Raw genomic sequence first — 21,168 nt, forward strand, 5'->3', positions numbered from 1 at the left:
TGAAGAAGTCTGTAACTACATGCTGCACGTTCTCATCCAACAGAAATTGTTGACCCTTCAAGGCCTTTTTTAAGGAAGTGAAGGCATGTAGATCACATGAGAAGAGATCAGAACTATAGGGTGAATACTTGAGTGTCTCCCACTTGACATAGTATAACTTCCACTGTCCTCCCAGACTAAACGGTGGCTTGTGTCGAACTGCAACCAGCATGGAACTTTGCACACCAGTCCACAAGGGTGGTTTTTTCAACAGCCATGCTGCCTCATACAAATTCTTCGTTCTCCAATGGATGTCTATGTTGTTGTTGTTGTGGTCTTCAGTCCTGAGACTGGTTTGATGCAGCTCTCCATGCTACTCTATCCTGTGCAAGCTTCTTCATCTCCCAGTACCTACTGCAACCTACATCCTTCTGAATCTGCTTAGTGTATTCATCTCTTGGTCTCCCCCTACGATTTTTACCCTCCACGCTGCCCTCCAATACTAAATTGGTGATCCCTTGATGCCTCAGAACATGTCCTACCAACCGATCCCTTCTTCTGGTCAAGTTGTGCCACAAACTTCTTTTCTCACCAATCCTATTCAATACTTCCTCATTAGTTATGTGATCTACCCATCTAATCTTCAGCATTCTTCTGTAGCACCACATTTCGAAAGCTTCTATTCTCTTCTTGTCCAAACTATTTACCGTCCATGTTTCACTTCCATACATGGCTACACTCCATACAAATACTTTCAGAAATGACTTCCTGACACTTAAATCTATACCCAATGTTAACAAATTTCTCTTCTTCAGAAATGCTTGCCTTGCCTTGCCATTGCCAGTCTACATTTTATATCCTCTCTACTTCGACCATCATCAGTTATTTTGCTCCACAAATAGCAAAACTCCTTTACTACTTTAAGTGTCTCATTTCCTAACCTAATTCCCTCAGCATCACCTGACTTAATTCGACTACATTCCATTATCCTCGTTTTGCTTTTGTTGATGTTCATCTTATATCCTCCCTTCAAGACACCATCCATTCCGTTCATCTGCTCTTCCAAGTCCTTTGCTGTCTCTGACAGAATTACAATCTCATCGGCGAACCTCAACGTTTTTATTTCTTCTCCATGGATTTTAATACCTACTCCGAATTTTTCTTTTGTTTCCTTTACTGCTTGCTCAATATACAGATTGAATAACATCGGGGAGAGGCTACAACCCTGTCTTACTCCCTTCCCAACCACTGCTTCCCTTTCATGTCCCTCAACTCTTATAACTGCCATCTGGTTTCTGTACAAATTGTAAATAGCCTTTCACTCCCTGTATTTTACCCCTGCCACCTTTAGAATTTGAAAGAGAGTATTCCAGTCAACATTGTCAAAAGCTTTCTCTAAGTCTACAAATGCTAGAAACGTAGGTTTGCCTTTCCTTAATCTTTCTTCCAAGATAAGTCGTAAGGACAGTATTGCCTCACGTGTTCCAGTATTTCTACGGAATCCAAACTGATCTTCCCTGAGGTCGGCTTCTACTACTTTTTCCATTTGTCTGTAAAGAATTTGTGTTAGTATTTTGCAGCTGTGGCTTATTAAACTGATTGTTCGGTAATTTTCACATCTGTCAACACCTGCTTTCTTTGGGATTGGAATGATTATATTCTTCTTGAAGTCTGATGGTATTTCGCCTGTTTCATACATCTTGCTCACCAGATGGTAGAGTTTTGTCAGGACTGGCTCTCCCAAGGCCGTCAGTAGTTCCAATGGAATGTTGTCTACTCCGGGGGCCTTGTTTCGACTCAGGTCTTTCAGTGCTCTGTCAAACTCTTCACGCAGTATCTTATCTCCCATTTCATCTTCATCTACATCCTCTTCCATTTCCATAATATTGTCCTCAAGTGCATCGCCCTTGTATAGACCCTCTATATACTCCTTCCACCTTTCTGCTTTCCCTTCTTTGCTTAGAACTGGGTTTCCATCTGAGCTCTTGATGTTCATACAAGTGGTTCTCTTATCTCCAAAGGTCTCTTTAATTTTCCTGTAGGCAGTATCTATCTTACCCCTAGTGAGATAAGCCTCTACATCCCTACATTTGTCCTCTAGCCATCCCTGCTTAGCCATTTTGCACTTCCTGTCGATCTCATTTTTGAGATGTTTGTATTCCTTTTTGCCTGCTTCATTTACTGCATTTTTATATTTTCTCCTTTCATCAATTAAATTCAATATTTCTTCTGTTACCCAAGGATTTCTACTAGCCCTCATCTTTTTACCTACTTGATCCTCTGCTGCCTTCACTACTTCATCCCTCAAAGCTACCCATTCTTCTTCTACTGTATTTCTTTCCCCCATTCCTGTCAATTGTTCCCTTATGCTCTCCCTGAAACTCTGTACAACCTCTGGTTCTTTCAGTTTATCCAGGTCCCATCTCCTTAAATTCCCACCTTTTTGCAGTTTCTTCAGTTTTAATCTACAGGTCACAACCAATAGATTGTGGTCAGAGCCCACATCTGCCCCTGGAAATGTCTTACAATTTAAAACCTGGTTCCTAAATCTCTGTCTTACCATTATATAATCTATCTGATACCTTTTAGAATCTCCAGGGTTCTTCCATGTATACAACCTTCTATCATGATTCTTAAACCAAGTGTTAGCTATGATTAAGTTGTGCTCTGTGCAAAATTCTACCAGGCGGCTTCCTCTTTCATTTCTTAGCCCCAATCCATATTCACCTACTACGTTTCCTTCTCTCCCTTTTCCTACACTCGAATTCCAGTCACCCATGACTATTAAATTTTCGTCTCCCTTCACTATCTAAATAATTTCTTTTATTTCATCATACATTTCTTCAATTTCTTCGTCATCTGCAGAGCTAGTTGGCATATAAACTTGTACTACTGTAGTAGGCATGGGCTTCGTATCTATCTTGGGCACAATAATGCGTTCACTATGCTGTTTGTAGTAGCTTACCCGTATTCCTATTTTCCTATTCATTATTAAACCTACACCTGCATTACCCCTATTTGACTTTGTGTTTATAACCCTGTAGTCACCTGACCAGAAGTCTTGTTCCTCCTGCCACCGAACTTCACTAATTCCCACTATATCTAACTTTAACCTATCCATTTCCCTTTTTAAATTTTCTAACCTACCTGCCCGATTAAGGGATCTGACATTCCACGCTCCGATCCGTGGAATGGATGTCTACCACTGTTCATTCTTCGGAAGCCACGAAAAGAATAACAACATGTTGGTCCTGTTTGGATACATTTTACAATAATGTCATCATGGTTCACATTTACTGCACACATGTTGGAAAGACATGAATGCCATACTAATCCCTTTTCTACAGGTCAATGCCTACCCCCATGAACCATGGGCCTTGCCACTGGTGGGGAGGCTTGCAAGGTTCAGCGATACACATAGTCGTACTGCAGGTGCAACCACAATGGAGGGGTATCTGTTGAGAGGCCAGACAAATGTGTGGTTCCCAAACGGGGGCAGCAACCTTTTCAGTAGCTGCGTGGGCAACAGTCTGGATGATTGACTGATCTGGCCTTGTAACATCAACCAAAACTGCCTTGCTGTGCTGTTACTGCAAACGGCTGAAAGCAAGGGGAAACTATAGCCATTATTTTTCTCGAGGACATGCAGCTCTACTGTGTAGTTTAATGATGATGGCATCCTCTTGGGTACAATATTCCAGAGATAAAATAGTCCCCCATTCAGATCTCTGGGCTGGGACTACTCAGGAGGACATCGTTATCAAGTGAAACTAAACTGGTGTTCTACAGATTAGAGTGTGGAATAACCGATCCCTTAATCGGGCAGGTAGGTTAGAAAATTTAAAAAGGGAAATGGATAGGCTGAAAAGACTTTAGTTCAGTGGCAGGAGGAACAGGACTTCTGGTTACAAATACAAAATCAAATACGGGTAATGCAGGAGTAGCTTTAACAATGAGTAAAAAACCAAATGCAGAGAAGCTAGTATGAACAGCAGAGTGAACACATTATTGTGGCCAAGATAGACATGAAGACCATGCCCACCACAGTAGTACAAGTTTATGTGCCAACTGGTTCCACAGATGCGGTGCAGATTGAGAAAATATATGATGAGATAAAAGAAATTTTTCAAATAGTTAAGCGAGCAAAAAATTTAATACTCATGGGTGACTGGAATATGATAGTAGGAAAAGGAAGAGAAGGAAAAGTAGATGAGTATGGACTGGGGAAAAGGTATGAAATAGGAAGCCATGTGGTGGAATTTTGCACAGAGCATGATTTAATCTTTCCATAATACTGCCCTCAAGTACATATTCCTTACACAGACCCTCTATATACTCCCTCCACCTTTCAGTTTTCCCTTCTTTCCTCAGGACTGTTTTTACATCTGAGCTCTTGATATTCATACAGGTGGTTCTCTTTTCTCCAAAGGTCTCTCTAACTTTCCTGTGGGCAGTATCTATCTTACCCCTTGTGATATATGCTTATATATCTTCACATTTGTTTTTTAGCTATTCCTGATTAGCCATTTTGCCCTTCCTGTTGATCTCATTTTTTATGGCTTTGACTCATTTATTTAGGTTTTTTTTTATATTACTCGTCTAGTTCTGCAGGACCAAATTTAGGAGCAGATCTCCAAGGTCATAGAATGTGTCAGTACGTGAAATTACAACATGAAAGTAATTACAGATAAAATAAATGTTTATGAAGCCAAAAAAACAAGCCAAAAATTAGTTTATGTCAATGCACTCAACAATATAACATAGCACTCAGCTTAAATTTTCAAGGAGCTCCGTGACAGAATAGAATGAGTGACCCATGAGGAAACTCTTCAGTTTTGATTTGCAAGCACATGGATTACTGCTAAGATTTTTGCATTCTTTTGGTAGCATATTGAAAGTGGATGCAGCAGTATGCTGCACACCTTTCTGCACAAAAGTCAAGGAAGAGCGATCCAACTGCAGATTGGAATTCTGCATAGTATCAACCGAGTGAAAGCTGGTAATTCTTGGGAATACGCTGATATTGTTAACAAGAAACAATAGTAAAGAATATATGTATATTGAGGGGCCAAAGTCAGAATACCAAGACTATTGAGCAGGGGTCAATAAGAGCATGGTTGTTTTGTTTCATTTCACTTTGCCCACATTGAGTAAGAACTTAATTTAAAAATTTGTAATTATCCAGGAACCATGAACCACTGTGAGAAATGAAACTCAGGCCACTATTGCCATTTATATTAAGAAGTAATACAAAATATACCCTCCAATTTGGCATTGATCAGCATTTTGAAGCTTGTGTTGTAGAAGTAAAATTAATGGTTAGTTCGTAGTGATAGTCACGATATTCTTGGTCCAACTGCTGATTCTGAATTATTTATAAACCAATTACATGCATTAGTAAAGTTTTTAACTTATAAATCGAATAATGCACCAGTACCATAGTATTAAGAGGACATTATAATTCGAATGTTCAGGGCAAATCATCCCTTGTCATTTTGTGTAATTTAACTCTTCCTTATACAATTTATAACAGGAATTAAGATAATCAGCAGTGCTGCCATTGGCAATGTTGCTGTCTATAGACATACTGAGATTGCAAACAAATTGTGTAAATAGATTCAGGTAAACTGTAAAGCTAATGAACGAAAAATAAATTTTATTAGGGACTGGAAGGACATACACAACCTACATGGTGTCAATGAAAAATGCAACATATTCTGTAAAGTAACCCTTAGTTCCCAACAAAAATTCCGTAGATGTTAATGATGCATTTGGTGATCTTGTAAATAGCCAATGAGAAATACCAAAACAGGTGACTTCAGCTTGGAAAAAGTCCAGATAATTTGATTTTGCTCCATTGTCTTTTGTACCATGGCCTCTGAATGAGTTCATTACAGGAACCCTGTACTTATGGAACACAATGGCAACTTTGTTACCTGGTATGTCTCACAGACTTAAAACCATTGGTAGAAAATGTCCAAAATATGGTATGGATATGAGCCTTGTTTCTTTTATGAAAGTACAGATGGAGTGCGGTCCAGTGGAGCTACAAAAAAACTGATCACAGAGTAAGTTGCAGCATTAGCAAAAATTTTGGTTTGAGGGAAATAAATTGTGTTGCACAAAAATTCTGCAGTTAACTTTACTCTGGATGAAAAGGTGAAAAAACGTTTTTATTGCTGTTGAACTACAATTATGTGAGAAAGCAGTTGTAGATTGGAAAAGCTTCTGTAGAGAAGTGTGTATTGAAATGTATTCTAAGGAAAGTGAGAAACTTGGTGACAATGGCATTATTGTAGTGGACATCAGCAAGAATATATTTGGAAGGAGTAACTTTGATTGGGGGTGGGGTGTAGGAAGGTGATTTTTGGAGGAATTGGAAGAGGAACCCCCCAAGTGTTTCTTCAAAGGTGTTCCCAGCCTTACAAAAAAGGTGACACTCAGTATTACCAAAAAGTACATCCTTGCAGGAAAGGCAGCAATTTCTGGCTGTCTTAGGTCATACAAGAGTTTGAATGATGAAGGATTCAAACATTTTACTATTAATCACAAAGTGACACTTAAGGATCCCAAAATGGTTGCACATACTAAGCAGTATTAACGGCACTTGCTATCTACCTATGTAACTAAATAAAAGGCAGGTTTTGTTTCTTTTTTTTCCACCATACACATTTTGCTTCCTTTTATTTATGAAGCATCATTAATAGCCCATAATACGTAATGTTTCATAAATACAAAGAAGTGAAAGGCCTAATATAAAAATAAAGACTTACATAGTTGTATACACAGACCACATCTGTAAGAATATAATAATGACAACACTTGTGGTAAATAACTCATTATGTGCTCCTGTGTATTAGTGTATTCCTGTGGAACTCCATTTCCATTGCACTGTGATATGTATTATGTTACAGGATGTTATGTTAAAAATGCAATATTTGTTTCTACCGTGACAAGCAAAAACACTGTTATTGGTTATACAGATGAGCTGTTCCACCGTCTTAGCTTCCCATCATTGCTTACAGCAGATGGTACCAACATACACTTCAACATAAGAGCACTGACGGCAGCAGCAGCTGTTCACAAAATATTTCAATTTCCGAAATCACTAATAAGTTTTTCTCAATTACTGTCACTTTCTTCAAGAAAATTAAATATTTGTTAGTAAAACTAGACCTCAAGCAGGTCAATTTGTTATCCCACTTGTCCATTTGCCTCTCTTCATTGGGCTTTGAAAATTCAGACAAAAACTCAGTGCATAATTCATAGGAGGTCATGTTTTTGTTACACTCAAACATTCAACAAAAAAGGAAAAAATATAAAAAAGCAGCAAATGAAACAGGCAAGAGGGAATAAAGACCTCTAAAAAATTAGCTTGACAGGAAATTCAAAAGGCCAAAACAGGAATGGCTGGACAAATTACACAAGGATTTGGAAGTATGCATGACTAGGGGGAATACAGATGTAATTTGCAGAGAAGTTAAGAAGACCTTTGGAGAAAAAAGAAGCAACTGTTTGATTAACAATAGCTCCAATGGCACACCAATACCAAGCAAAGAAAGGAAAACCGAAAAATGGAAGGGGCATACAGAAGGGCTATGTAACGGAAATGAACTGGAAGACAATATTAGAAAAATGGAAGAGGAAGTAGATGAAGATGTGTTGGGAGATATGATACAATGAGATGAATATGACGAATCACTGAAAGATGTAAGTTGAAACAAGCCCCCCTAGAGTAGACGACATTCCCCCATAATTAATGAGATCACTGCGAGAGCACCAGCGATGACAAAACTATCACTTGGTGTGCATGTCATATGTGGTTGCTATTCTTATACACTGAGGTGGCAAAACTTATGGAATACATCCTAATATTGCGTTGGACCCCCTTTTTCCTGGTGTAGTGCAGCAACTTGTCATGACATACTCAATAAGTCATTGGAAGTTCCCTGCAAAAATGCTGAGCCAAGCTACCTCTATAGGCACCAATAATTGCAAAAGTGTGGCTGGTGCAAGATTTTGTGCACAAACTGACCTCTCGATTATGTCCCACGAATGTTCAATGGGATTCACGTAGGGTGAACTGGGTGGCTAAATAATTCGCTTGAATTGTACAGAATGTTCTTCAAACCAACAGCGAACAATTGTGGCCCAGTGACAGGGCACATTGTCTTCCATAAAAATTCCATTGTTGTTTGCAGTAAATGGTCTTCAAGTAGCCAAACATGACCATTTCCAGTCAATCATCAGTTCAGTTGTCCGCCCCGATAGCTGAATGGTAAAATATAATAAAGTATTGTACCCTTTCCTTTCTCCTTTTATTTTTTTGATAAAATGTTAAGAGGTATATTTAATTTTTGTTCACGGGCAGAACCTGAAGGAGAAGAAAAAAAAAAAGGTCAGCGTGACAGACTGCTGTCCTCAGGGGCCGGGGTTCAATTCCCAGCTGGGTCGGGGATTTTTTCCACTCAGGGACTGGGTGTTGTGTTGTCTTCATCATCATTTCATCCCAATCCGGTGCACAGGTCGCCCAATGTCGCGTCGAATGTAATAAGACCTGCACCAAGGTGGCTGGACCTGCCCCGTAAGGGGCCTCCCAGCCAATGACGCCAAATGCTCATTTCCCTTTTTTCCATCAGTTCAATTGCACCAGAGGATCCAGTCCATTCCATGTAAACACAGCCCACACTATTATGGAGCCACCACCAGCTTGCACAGTGCAACTTTGGTCCATGGCTTCGTGGGGTCTATATTACACTGGAACCCTACCAACAGCTCTTAGCAGCTGAAATCAGGGCTCATCTGACCAGGCCACAGTTTTCCAATCATCTATTGTCCAACCAATATGGTCATGAGCAGACGAGTGGCGGAGCAGGTGATGTCATTGTGTTAGCGAAGGCAGTCATGTCGGTTGTCTGCTGCCATAGCCCATTAATGCCAAATTTCGCTGCCTTTCCTAATGGATATGTTTGTTTTACATTCCACACTGATTTCTAAGTTTATTTCACACAGTGCTGCTTGTCTTTTAGCACTGACAACTCTACGCAAATACCAATGCTCTCAGTCGTTAAGTGAAGGTCATTGGCCACTGCACTGTCAGTGGTGAGAGGTAATGCCTGAAATTTGCTATTCTCGGCACACTTTTAATACTGTAGAGTTCAGAATATAGAAATCCTTAGCAATAACAAAGAGATAGAGGGGCTGGCCAGTACTTACCTCAGCTCAGTACAGCCGATAGGTACACATAAAACAGAACCGAAAATTTACGTTCCTAGCTTTCGGAACAAATGTTCCTTCATCGGGGAGGAGAGAGGGGAAAGAAAGGGAAGAAGGGAAAGGAGATTCAGTTACTCACAACCCAGGTTATGAAGCAACAGGGAAAGGAAAATAGGGAGGGTAGCAAGGATGGAGGCATGATTGTCAGAGGGAAGCCAAAGTTATTCTACTGTAAGTACTGTGCCAGCTTCAAACCAAAGAGGATGCATACAGAAGTAAAGAGGTATATAGTATAAAGATAAACACAACTATGTAGGATGAAAAGATGTGTGAATGGCTAAAGGGGAAAGGGAAAGGGGAGAAGACTGAAGAGTAAATGGGATTGAGGTTGTTTAACGTAGGTTCAGTCCAGGGGGATGGCGGGATGAAAGGATGTGTTGGAGTGCAAGTTCCCATCTCCGCAGTTCAGAGGGACTGGTGTTGGGTGGGAGAAGCCAAATGGCACATACGGTGTAGCAGGTTCCTAGGTCCCTAGAATTATGCTGGAGGGCATGCTCCGCTACTGGGTATTGGGCATCTCCTAGGCGGACAGTTCGTCTGTGTCCGTTCATGCGCTCAGCCAGTTTAGTTGTTGTCATGCCGATGTAAAAGGCTGTGCAGTGCAGGCATGTCAGTTGATAAATGACATGTGTAGTTTCACACGTGGCCCTGCCTTGAATTGTGTATGTTTTACCAGTAGCGGGGCTGGAGTAGGTGGTTGTGGGGGGATGCATGGGGCAGGTTTTGCAGCGGGGTCGGTTACAGGGGTAGGAACCGCTGGGTGGAGAAGGTAGTCTGGGAATATTGTAGGGTTTAACAAGGATGTTACGGAGGTTAGGGGGGCGACAAAAGGCAACTCTGGGTGGTGTGGGGAGAATTTTGTCAAGGGATGATCTCATTTCAGGGGTTGACTTGAGAAAGTCATATCCCTGGCGGAGTAATTTGTTGATGTTTTTGAGGCCAGGATAATATTGGGTGACAAGGGGGATGCTTCTGTGTGGTCTGGGGGTAGGTAAATTGTTGTTGGATGGAGAGGAATGTATCCACTGTGTATCTGGGGATAGGTACATTGTTGTTGGATGGGGAGGAATGTATCCACTGACCCCTTCTTTTAGTCAACCTGTGGCATATATTTCTTTCCACCCAAGTCTATTCAGTACCTCTCATTAGCTACTCAATCTACTCATCTAATCTTCAGCATTCTTCTGTAGCATCACATTTCAAAAGTTCTATTCTGTGCTACAGCCAATTTGCATTTTACATCCTCTCTACTTTGGAGCATCATCAGTCATTTTAAAGACGCTTATAGTGTCTCATTTTCTAATGTCATTCCTCCAGCATTGTGTGATTTAATTTGATTGCATTCCATTACAGTTGTTTTACTGTGGTTGATTTTCATCTTATAACATGTTTTCAGAACATCATCCATTACATTCAGTTACAACCATGACACACAACCTTCTCGATCACTGCTTCCCTCTCACATCCTTCAACTCATAACTGCAATCCGGTTTCTGTACAAGTTGTAAATAACTTTTGCTTCCTGCCTTTTACTCCTGCTACCTGCTACTTCAGAGTCTATTCTCATCAACAATGTAGGAAACAACAGATCACTACTTACCATAAAGAAGACACGTTAAGTTGCAGAGAGAACAATTATAAGACATTTACATAAAGCTTTTGGCCACGGCCTTCATCAACAAAAGAGAAACCCACACCATTCACACACACAAGCAAGCACACATCTTGCATATATGTGACCACTAACTCCAGCATCTCAAGCCTGAATGCGACTATCACATGGAATGCAAGTAGCAGTCTGGAGGCAGCAGGGATGGGGAAGGGATAGTAGTGCATGGTTGGGGGGAGAGACAGGAATGCTGTCTGGTAGTGTGTGCAGGGACTAAAACGACAACAAGCACAGTATCAGGAGGTTATGGGGCATGGAGATGGGGGTAAAAGGAACACAAAAGAAGGAGAGAGGGGAAGGATGGGCAAGTGTATTGGCAGAGGGCAATAAATAATTCAAGTGTCTTTTAATTGCGCCTGTCTGCAACTTAACGTGTCTTCTTTATGGTACGTAGCAATCTGTCTTCTCCTGCCTGGAATTTCTATTCTAGTCAACATTGTCAAAATCGTTATTTAAATCTACAAATGCAACAAACATAAGTTTACCTTTCTTGACTCTACCACTGAAGAAGGTCAGTATTGCCTCCCATGTCCCTACATTGCTCCAGAACCCAAACTGATACTGATCTTCCCCAAGGTCGGCTTATATCAGTTTTTCCATTCTCCTGTAAATTATTCATGCCAGTATTTGATTTATTTAACTGATAGTTATTTAGTATTCACAATGTTCAGCATGTGCCTTCTTTGACATTGGAATCATTACACTCCTCCCCAGTTCTGAAAATATTTTGGCTGTCTCACATTTTTTGCACATCACATGGAATAGTTTTGTCATGGCTTGTTCTCCCAAGTATCTCATTAATCCTTTGACTGTTGTGCATGAATGAACTCATCATGCTCTTGCACTTTCTGTCAATCCAACTTTTTAGTTGTCTGTACTCCCTTTTGCTAATATCAGTTGCTGCATTTTTGTATTTTATACCTTTATCAATTAAGTTCAAAAGCTCGTGCATTGTCCAAGGGATTCGAATGAGCTTTTTTCTTTTTGCCTATATGATCCACTACTGTCTTCAATATTTCCTCTCTCAAGGATAGCCATCTGTCTTCTGTTTTTTTTTTTTTTTTTTCTTCCCATATCCCTTCTTGAGTAAATCACTGTCTATTCTCCATTTGAAACTCTCAACAACCTCTGCTTCTTTCAACTTATTCAGGTCCCATCTTCTTGATTTCCAACTTTTCTGTAATCAACTTATTCAGGTCTCATCTTCTTAATTTCCAACTTCTCTGAAATTTATTCAGCTTTACTCTGCAGTTCAAAACCAATAAATTATGGTCAGAGTCCACATCTGTCCATGAAAATGTTCTGCAGTTTAAAATCTGGTTTTAAAACCTCTGTCATACCATGATGTAACCTATTTTAAAACATTCCTGTGTCTCCAAATTTCTTCCCTGTGTACAACCTTCTTTCATGATTTTTAAACCAAATATTAGTGAAGATTATATCTTACTCTGTACATGATTCTACCGGGTGGCTTCTGCTTTTATTCCTTACATAGAGTTCTCTTACTATATTTCCTTCTCTTTCTTTTCTGCTATTAAATTCCAGTCCTTCATAACAATTCTCTCCCTCAACAATATGAAATTTTTTTGAATCTCATCATACATTATTTCAATGTGTTCATCAAGTGCAGAGGCTGTTGGTATACAAACTTGTAACATTGTAGTGGGTGTTGGTTTGTGTCTATCTTGTGTACAATAATGAGTTTACTATGCTGTTCATGGAAGCTTAACTGCATTCTATTTTCTTACTCATTATCGGACCTGCTCCGGAAAAAAATCATATTTGATAATGTATTTTTAACCCTGTCCTCACCTGATCAAAAGTCTTGTTCTTCCTGCCATCACACTTCACTAATTCCCATTACATCTAACTTCAACCTATCTATTCCTCTTTTTAATTCTCTATACTACATATCAAACCCAGGAACTCAACTTTCCACACTGTGACAAGTAGACTGACAATTTTTCCTGGAGATATTTTTGTGTGTGGAGGTGTATTTTACCTCTGGACTATTTTGTGCATGAAGATGCCTCCATTTGGACATAAAATAGTGCTGCATGGCCTTGGTAAAAATAACAGCTGCAGTTTCTCCTCTATTTCAGCCCTTGACAGCACCAGCACACACAGAAATGTTTGCTAATGTTTCAAGGGCTCATCAATCAATCATCCTGACTGTTCCCCCTGCAACTACTGAATGTGCTGCTGCCCCTCATCAGGAACCACATGATTTCTCACTTCTCTACAGATATCCCTCTGCAGTGCTTGTGCCTATGGTACAGCTATCTGTCTCTTTGAGGTACACAAGTCACTCCACCTTAACAATGTCCATGGTTCACTGAGCAGCAAGACACACAAGAGAGGCAAAATACACTCATATTTCAAGAAGAATGTAATAATTCTATTCCCAAAGAAAGCAGGAGTTGACAGCTGTGAATATTACTGAACTATCAGTTTAATAAGTCATCCTAGCTGGCAATATCCTAACACAAATTATTTACATAAGAATATAAAAAGTGGTAGAAGCCAGACTTGGCGAAGATCAGTTTCACCTTAGGAGAAATGTAGGAACACCTGAGGCACAAATGACCCTGCAACTTATTTTAGAAGAAAGGTTCAAGAAAGGCAAATATATATTTAAAGCACATGTAGATTCACAGGCAGCTTTTGACAATGTTGACTGGAATACATTATTTGCAATTCTGAAGGTGTCACAGAGAGAACTTAAATTGAATGAAAAGTTATTTACAACTTGTACAGAAACCAGACTGCAGTTGTAAGAGTTGACAGGCACGGAAAGCAATGGTTGGGATGGGAGTTAGACATGGTTGTAGCCTATCCCTGATGTTGTCCGAAAACTGTGAAATGAAAACAAAACAACTTTGCATTAATTCATGAAGATACTGTGCCATCCCAGCAACAGTTGTACTGTAAAGACATAAAAAAAAAGCTTGGAACAAGAAGTGTATCTTGCGACAAAACACATGTACACAAACCTTATGTGCTTCATCGACCGCATAGGCAGCATTAAATTTTCCTGTTTTGTAGCAAATATTTAAATTTAATCTTTGTATCAATGAGTAAACTCTTTTAATGCAATAACTTCTATGCTATTAATAAAGGGAAAGAATGCTCCTAGATTGTTGATCTCTTCCTCTCTCTTCACTTGTTTCTAGTATTAGGAGGGATACATCTTGTAGCACAAAAATAATGTAAGCATTTGTAAAGTTAACCTTGTTAATACGGTATGTTAAAGTTTAAATGTGAGTTATCTCAATGTCCAATGAGCCCTCTGTCACGTTCCTTGCATTGAATTAATGTTTCTTAAGACATTTACAGCTCCACAATTTTAGCGGCCACTGCTTCAACGGTCGCCATTACGCGTAGACCTAAAAAGCGAAATCATAGTGGAAGCACAGAGACCGCCCACTTTAACATTTAACAAACATTTTTTGAACAGCAATGAGCCGAAGTGGAGAGCAACATTAGTTTTAAGATTTTACTTTTCAGCTTACGCCAAGAGCCAGGATTTGACTACCACAACCTGAATATGATTGTAAGAGGAGTACTCTTTGAGTATTGGGTGAGACCACAATAATTTCAATATTTGAGTCCATGCTCTTAAAGTACAAATACACGGAGGCTAATTATAATACTGGTATATTTCCATTTTCAAGTCTCCCGAAGAGCCACTTCATTTGGTGCCCAACATGGGCCTCAAAAATTTGTGTGTGTGTGTGTGTGTGTGTGTGTGTGTGTGTGTGTGTGAGAGAGAGAGAGAGAGAGAGAGAGAGAGAGAGAGAGAGAGAGAGAGAGAGAGATTGTGATTTATGTACTTACATAACCACTGTGTGATATTAATGCATATGTAGAAAAAATTTTCATGCACAACAACCAACACCCTGAGACAAAAGAAAGAGGATATTCTTGAGAAAGGAAACAAAAGGAACTGAAACAGCAAAACATGTATAACAAAAAGGTAAGGCTTAAAGTGCAAGAGCCCTGGAAAAATTTGTGCAAAATATCAAGGCCAAATGCAGGAATCCTTGGTAAAAGCGGTAACCAGTGCTAAGAGTGTAGTGAATGCTTCTGTGTGTTTTATTTTGGAAGGGATGTATGTACATTTGTGTTAGTGTTTGAAATTCTAGCTGTGTCAAATTAAATCCGTGATGGGTAAAGAAGTTCAGGCAAAGCATCTTTATCTAACGAGAATCATTTGCTTGATAAGGAAGTAGAAAACAATGTACAGAATGGAAATTAATCCCATGCCATCGCATCGGAAAACATACCTTCTGAAGTTGGGGAGGGTGAGGTGGGTCCAGGCCCTGCAGGTACCAAATAATGCACCACAGAGTAAGGAACATATGAGACGTGTAACTCCACTGCACGTGCAGGGGAGCGAGTCAAGTGGTAGGATGGGTGGGACACCGGTGTTTTCACCTATTGCCGACCCCTTCGCAGAATTTTTGTGACGACTTGATAAACTTGAACAAAGAGAACAAAATGTAGAGAAAAAACTGAGTAGCATACATTCCGAATTTGTGGAAATGCATGATATATGCAAAGAAATACCGGATCTAGTCCATAACTTAACTAGTGAGATGCAAAATTTACAAATAGCTCACACTAGCCTTAAAGATGAGATTAACAACTTGACAAGTCATGTCAAAAATGTAGAGCTTGAGGCACATCAAGACATAGATACCCAAGCACTAAAGGTCAAAAAAGAGCTTGATGAGTGGCTATCTGTAAAGGATCGTGAAATCTCATCAGAGATCGAAGTAAAAAATCAGCTGTTGAAAAAGCAACAGCGGATTTGAGCGCAAAAACTGATGCCAGCACTGCCACAATTCAAGCATAATTAGCTCACATAAAGTCACGTGTACCAGCGGATTTACCCGTTTGGCAAAAAGATGTTGCTCGGAGACTAACCGAACTGGAAAAGCAAGCTGACAGCCGAGGATTGGTATCCAGCAGTCTGGTTCCTGGCTTGGAAACGAGCAATAACATAAACAATGCGCAGAGCGCTTACTCACATGCACCAGCGGTTGACAACAGCAATTTACAGTGTGGAATGCCTTACTGAGATATAAGGATGGAAATGGATAGTGGTAATTCATTGTACCATAAAGAGGATAATGTTATTAAACATAGGCAGTTTCAACCGTTCAACAATGAAAAGCGTACCGTACACCCCGTGGTGTTCATTAAAAGTTTCTATAATGTTTTTCCACATACACTATAAAAACATAATACAGCAGGAAAACCAAACCATGTGGTAAGAAGCCATAATAATAAAAAAAAACACTGATGATGCTGCAACTGCAGTGAAACATGTCTCGGACAAAAAACAAAACTGTGTTTTGCTGAATGTGGACCCACCCAAAAACACATGGAAACAAAAAAAAACATCATAAGGTCATTCAAAAATACAAAATCAGGAGGCTATGATGGATTGTCTATCAACATACTGAAAACATGCATAGACAACATATATGATGCCATGACCACAGCAGTAAATGATGTACAGTGGAACTTCAATTTTACATTCTCTGATTTTACATTTTTTAAAATTCTACTCAATAATTCATAGCGCCTGTGAAAAACCAGTAAGATCAATACCACAAATTCCCTGATTTTAAATTTTTTCCTAGTAAGGTTTATCTCGGTTCTAAGGTCTTACTCGATGCCTCGCTTGACTTCATCCTGTTTTCTTCCTATTGCCATTTGATGTGGCTAAACGAGCTATAAGTGGTCAAAAGGCAGACGGTTTGCACCGTGGGTGGTGGTGAAGTTAAAGGAATATTTTAGGCTGCTGTGGAGAGGGGAGACATGAGAGAGATGAGATGTTGATTTAATCCACGACTGGTGTTGCCAACACAACTTGCAACATTTAGCTTCGCCTCACAATTATGATACAACTACTGCTAGGTTGCAGTGGTAATGGAAAAACATGACAGTCAACGAGAAGTGTTCTGGACTGCAATGGTGACAAAGTTTGTCATTAAGCAGATGCCCACATTTATGCATATGGTTTAACCACTTAGCTGCTGTGATGTTTTTGGTTTAAATCAACATGTTCACCAGTTTTTGTTCTTTTCTGGGTGAGCACAATGGATGATCTCTTAAAAACACATGTTTTGAATGTATAATTTGTGGTCATAGCATGACGGAAAATAGCCCAATTATATTGTACCTAGACACCAATAAAATTTTTTGACAAGTTTTTAATTGCTGTGATTTTTTATGAACAGATGAAATTAATTATCACAAATTGTATTGTATTGTACATTTAATTTCCTTCACTTAGATAGATTTTATACAAAATATTCGACAGGATTGAGATTTTTAATCATATATGCCAATTACATGTGTTTTTGCTCATATTTTTGGGGTTTTAACATTTTCCTTGATTCTGCGTTTTCCTCAATTTTACATTTTTTAAGTCTAGACCACACAAAACATTTTCACTGTAATTGCATCAGGTTGTTTCCCAGATAGTCTAAAGATAGCACAAGTAATATCAATTCACAAACGGATGATAAATAGAAAACTGAAAACTACTGCCCCATCTCAATCTTACCAACATTTTCTAAGGTAGCTGAGTAAGTTATTTACAGACTAATGACAGTCCTAAGTCAACACAATTTAATATTAGAAAATCAGAATGGCTTCATTAAAAACAAGTCAACTTCAGTAGTTGCAGCACAATTACTGACAAAATGGTATCTGTCATAGAGAACAAGGAGTATGTTACTGGAATGTTCATTCATCTAGAAAAAGCCTTTGATGTGTCAACATGACCATATTATTTTACAAGCTGTGGAACCTGGGTATCAAAGGAACAGGCTATGAGCTAATAAAATCATATGTGGGCAGTAGAAAACAATTTGTCTTGCTTAAAACAAACAGTGAGTCTTTCAAATCCAAAATTACTGTAATGGAGTGCCTCAAGGTTCTACCCATGCTCAATGCATTTGGTAACCTTAAAACTGCCCTCGCCAAGGCTGTCACACTCACCCACCCTGATCCTGATGCCCTTCTCTCAATCACTACTGATGCCAGTGACTCAGCTTGGGGAGCAGTTTTAAAATAGCACACCGCTGATTCCACCCAACCACTCTGCTTCTTTTCCAAGACACTAAGAGCCAGTATTATTACCAACCAACCATACGTGATAACCACAGTAGTAATAATGATTACACAAACAAATTATAACTCTTACATCCTAATACAATTGATAAGCCAGAGCTACATAATCAGTTCTTATATAAATTCTTAAAATTAAATAAATTGTACTAATTGTTATGCATTGCCACAAAATTCCTGTAAAGAAAACTATTCAAAAAATAAAGTTTCAGCTGTTTTTTGGATTTAGTCATTCCCCCAATGACTGATTTAACATAAAATGGAAGTTAATTGTATATTTTTATGCTTGAATAATTTACTCCTTTCTGTATCATGTTGAGATTTTTTTATATCTTTGTGTAGATCATGTTTACTTTTTGTATTGTGGTCATTACATTCACTGTTTTTTTGGAAATGGTATAATTATTGTTAACAAAGCACATTAGTGAAAAAATGTACAGGGATGGCATAATGATGATTCCAAGCTGTTTGAATATGTTCCTGCAAGAGCATCTGGGATGCACTCTAGCCATAATCCTGATGACTCTTTTCTCTGCAATAAAGACTTTGTTTGCTCGTGACTGGTTACTCCAAACTATGATGCCATATGTCATAAGTGAATGGAAAAATCCTAGGTATGCAGCTTTGTTTCCAAGTCACAAACAGATAAAACTGAGTGAATGGCGAATACTGCTGAATTCAGTCTTTTACATGGGTCGTTGATGTGAACTGACCTGTTTATATTGTTGTTTATGTGTAATCCCAGTTATTTGGAAGACTCAATTCCCAGTATTTCTTTCTCACCACATTTTATTTCAATTTTTCCAATTTGTAATTTAATTGTTTTATTTATTTGCTGTCTGAAACTGTATGAATTGAGTTTTGTTCACATTGAGTGACAGGTCATTTGAAGTGAACCAATCTAGAGCTTCTTTCAATACAGTGGTCACAGTGTTCTCTATACTGAAATTGGGTTTTCAGACAATCATAATGGTAGTGTCATCAGCAAACAAGGTGAGGTGTGCCTTTTGTGTCATATAGCATAGCAGATCATTGACGAGGGTGAGGGAGAGTAAGGGACCCAGCACCAAGCCCTGTGGCACTCTGTATTTTACTGTGTCCCAGTCAGAGCAGGTTGGTGTCATTGCAGAATTGTTCAGTGCTACTAACTGACCCCTCAACATATCTTTGAGGTGATTCTCTTACTATGCAGCACAGCTGACCTTTTTTTTTTTTTAAAAAAAAAATGAACAGTCATACAACACAACAAATAAAGAAAACTTTACACTCACATCACATCACTTAAAATTGTGTGCTCAGACTCCTCAGTACATAGCTTTGACAAATTTAATAAATAAGTAAATTCTTCACAAAATAATACAGTAAGTGTGACAAAATTTCAAATAAGTGAATTGTTACCTTGACATATCTCCTGTACACCAGACATGGGTTCTGAAATTTTGTACATTATGAGACAAAAAACACATTTCACATTAATGAACGTAATTAAATGAGAGAGTTCCTCAAATATGCACTCAACTCTCGTAGTGGGGCAGCTTTGCAGCATTAAATGTGTAAAATATATTAAATGTTTTCAGCTTGAGTATGACATATTTGGGGTTAATTAATGACATTGCATTGAAAAATAACTGAGTCAGATGTAGGTCAGTATTTACAAAATTTTTGTGCGTGTTCTCATTTCACTATAATGATTTTGTTATTGTTTATTGTACTTGACAGTTTGTAACATGTACATGGAAGGGCATTTGGGTTTTTATAAGCAGTATGTATGAGTTCTATATACCTAGAAGGTTTTGCGGGCTATTGAGCTTTCAGGATCATTGTAGTTTATAACCACTGAGAAATATCACGATCCTGCAATAGGTACCAGTAATTCATATTCAGAGCATGGGATCTAGCTCAATTATTGTGATTTATACGCACATTGTGAATAGGCCTACGTGTTAATTCACACGTATCACTTCAGCGAAAATCCAACAGAAATTTACAGACTGGTTATAAATTGATGACACTGTCATTAAACTTGTTATACTAGGTTTACAGAAGAATGAGAACGTGGCCAAAATAATTTCCCGTGGTTGCAAGGCCTAACAGTGACGGGGATACTTTTCTCTTGGAGCCGGCACGGTAGCTCAGCGTGTTCGGCCAGAGGGTTAGCTGCCCTCTGTAATAAAAAAACTGAGTTAATCGATCAACAACGAACTTCAATTGACGTCTTACGACGTCCGCCCCGAGCAGATGCAACGAACAACAGCGAACAAAATGAGAGTAAAAATAAAAAAAAAAAAAAAAAAAAAAAGTGGCCGAGCGGTTCTAGGCGCTACAGTTTGGAACCGCGCGACCGCTACGGTCGCAGGTTCGAATCCTGCCTCGGGCATGGATGTGTGTGCTGTCCTTAGGTTAGTTACGTTTAAGTAGTTCTAAGTTCTAGGGGACTCATGACCACAGCAGTTAAGTCCCATAGTGCTCAGAGCCATTTGAACCATTTCTCTTGTCTATTTGCAGTTGTATTCGTTTTAAATTAATATTGTTGTCTATTAAATCCGTTAATTGAATAATTTTCCAAACACGTTATTCTTACAAATCTAGCTAATTTTTAACTCACTTTATTTTCAAGTTTTTAATGGAATCTTTACACCTGTAGACACGAGGTGTAAAATCATTTTCACCAGCGTACGTCGTAACTCTGTGTAACTTCATAACGCGCTTACGATTATTGCCACGGTCAAAACAAGCTTTCTCGTTGCCTTGGTAACTAAAAATGTATCACCAACCTACACATCGGCCGAGGAAAACGTCCATAGGTACAGGAAATAACACAGTTAAACGTTCTACTTACGAGTATATACGTCCCAGTAGTGAACAAACACTTGCATTTAGCACCAAAAATGTATGTCGGCTGCTGTTGTGAAAACATGTCGTGAGAAAAGTTCGCTATAGCACCACATTTTCATCGTGTGATTATGGCAGCATTTCAGCGCCTTTTTCAAATTAGTCTTTCCCTGTCACAGTCGTCGCTGTATGCGTTTATGTATAAGTGCGTTCAGCTGTATCAGGTAAATAAACAACAACATAGCCTTGCGTTTTGACATAAATTA

The 21,168-nt window shown here is 39.0% G+C and overlaps 1 protein-coding gene across 1 annotated transcript in view; it reads right to left on the reverse strand.

Moving 5' to 3' along the window:
- Window positions 1–20,785, reverse strand: part of LOC124712120 (Meckel syndrome type 1 protein) — a 128,496-nt gene extending 107,711 nt beyond the window's left edge. Inside the window, exon 1 of the mRNA XM_047242418.1 lies at window positions 20,676–20,785. Coding sequence (XP_047098374.1) covers window positions 20,676–20,770 — 95 coding nt within the window. The 5' untranslated portion in view covers window positions 20,771–20,785. The remainder of the gene's footprint in view (window positions 1–20,675) is intronic.
- Between the last annotated feature and the right edge of the window lie 383 nt (window positions 20,786–21,168).

The sequence above is a fragment of the Schistocerca piceifrons genome, chromosome 8 (genome assembly GCF_021461385.2).
Source record: "Schistocerca piceifrons isolate TAMUIC-IGC-003096 chromosome 8, iqSchPice1.1, whole genome shotgun sequence".
Taxonomy (NCBI): Eukaryota; Metazoa; Arthropoda; class Insecta; order Orthoptera; family Acrididae; genus Schistocerca; species Schistocerca piceifrons.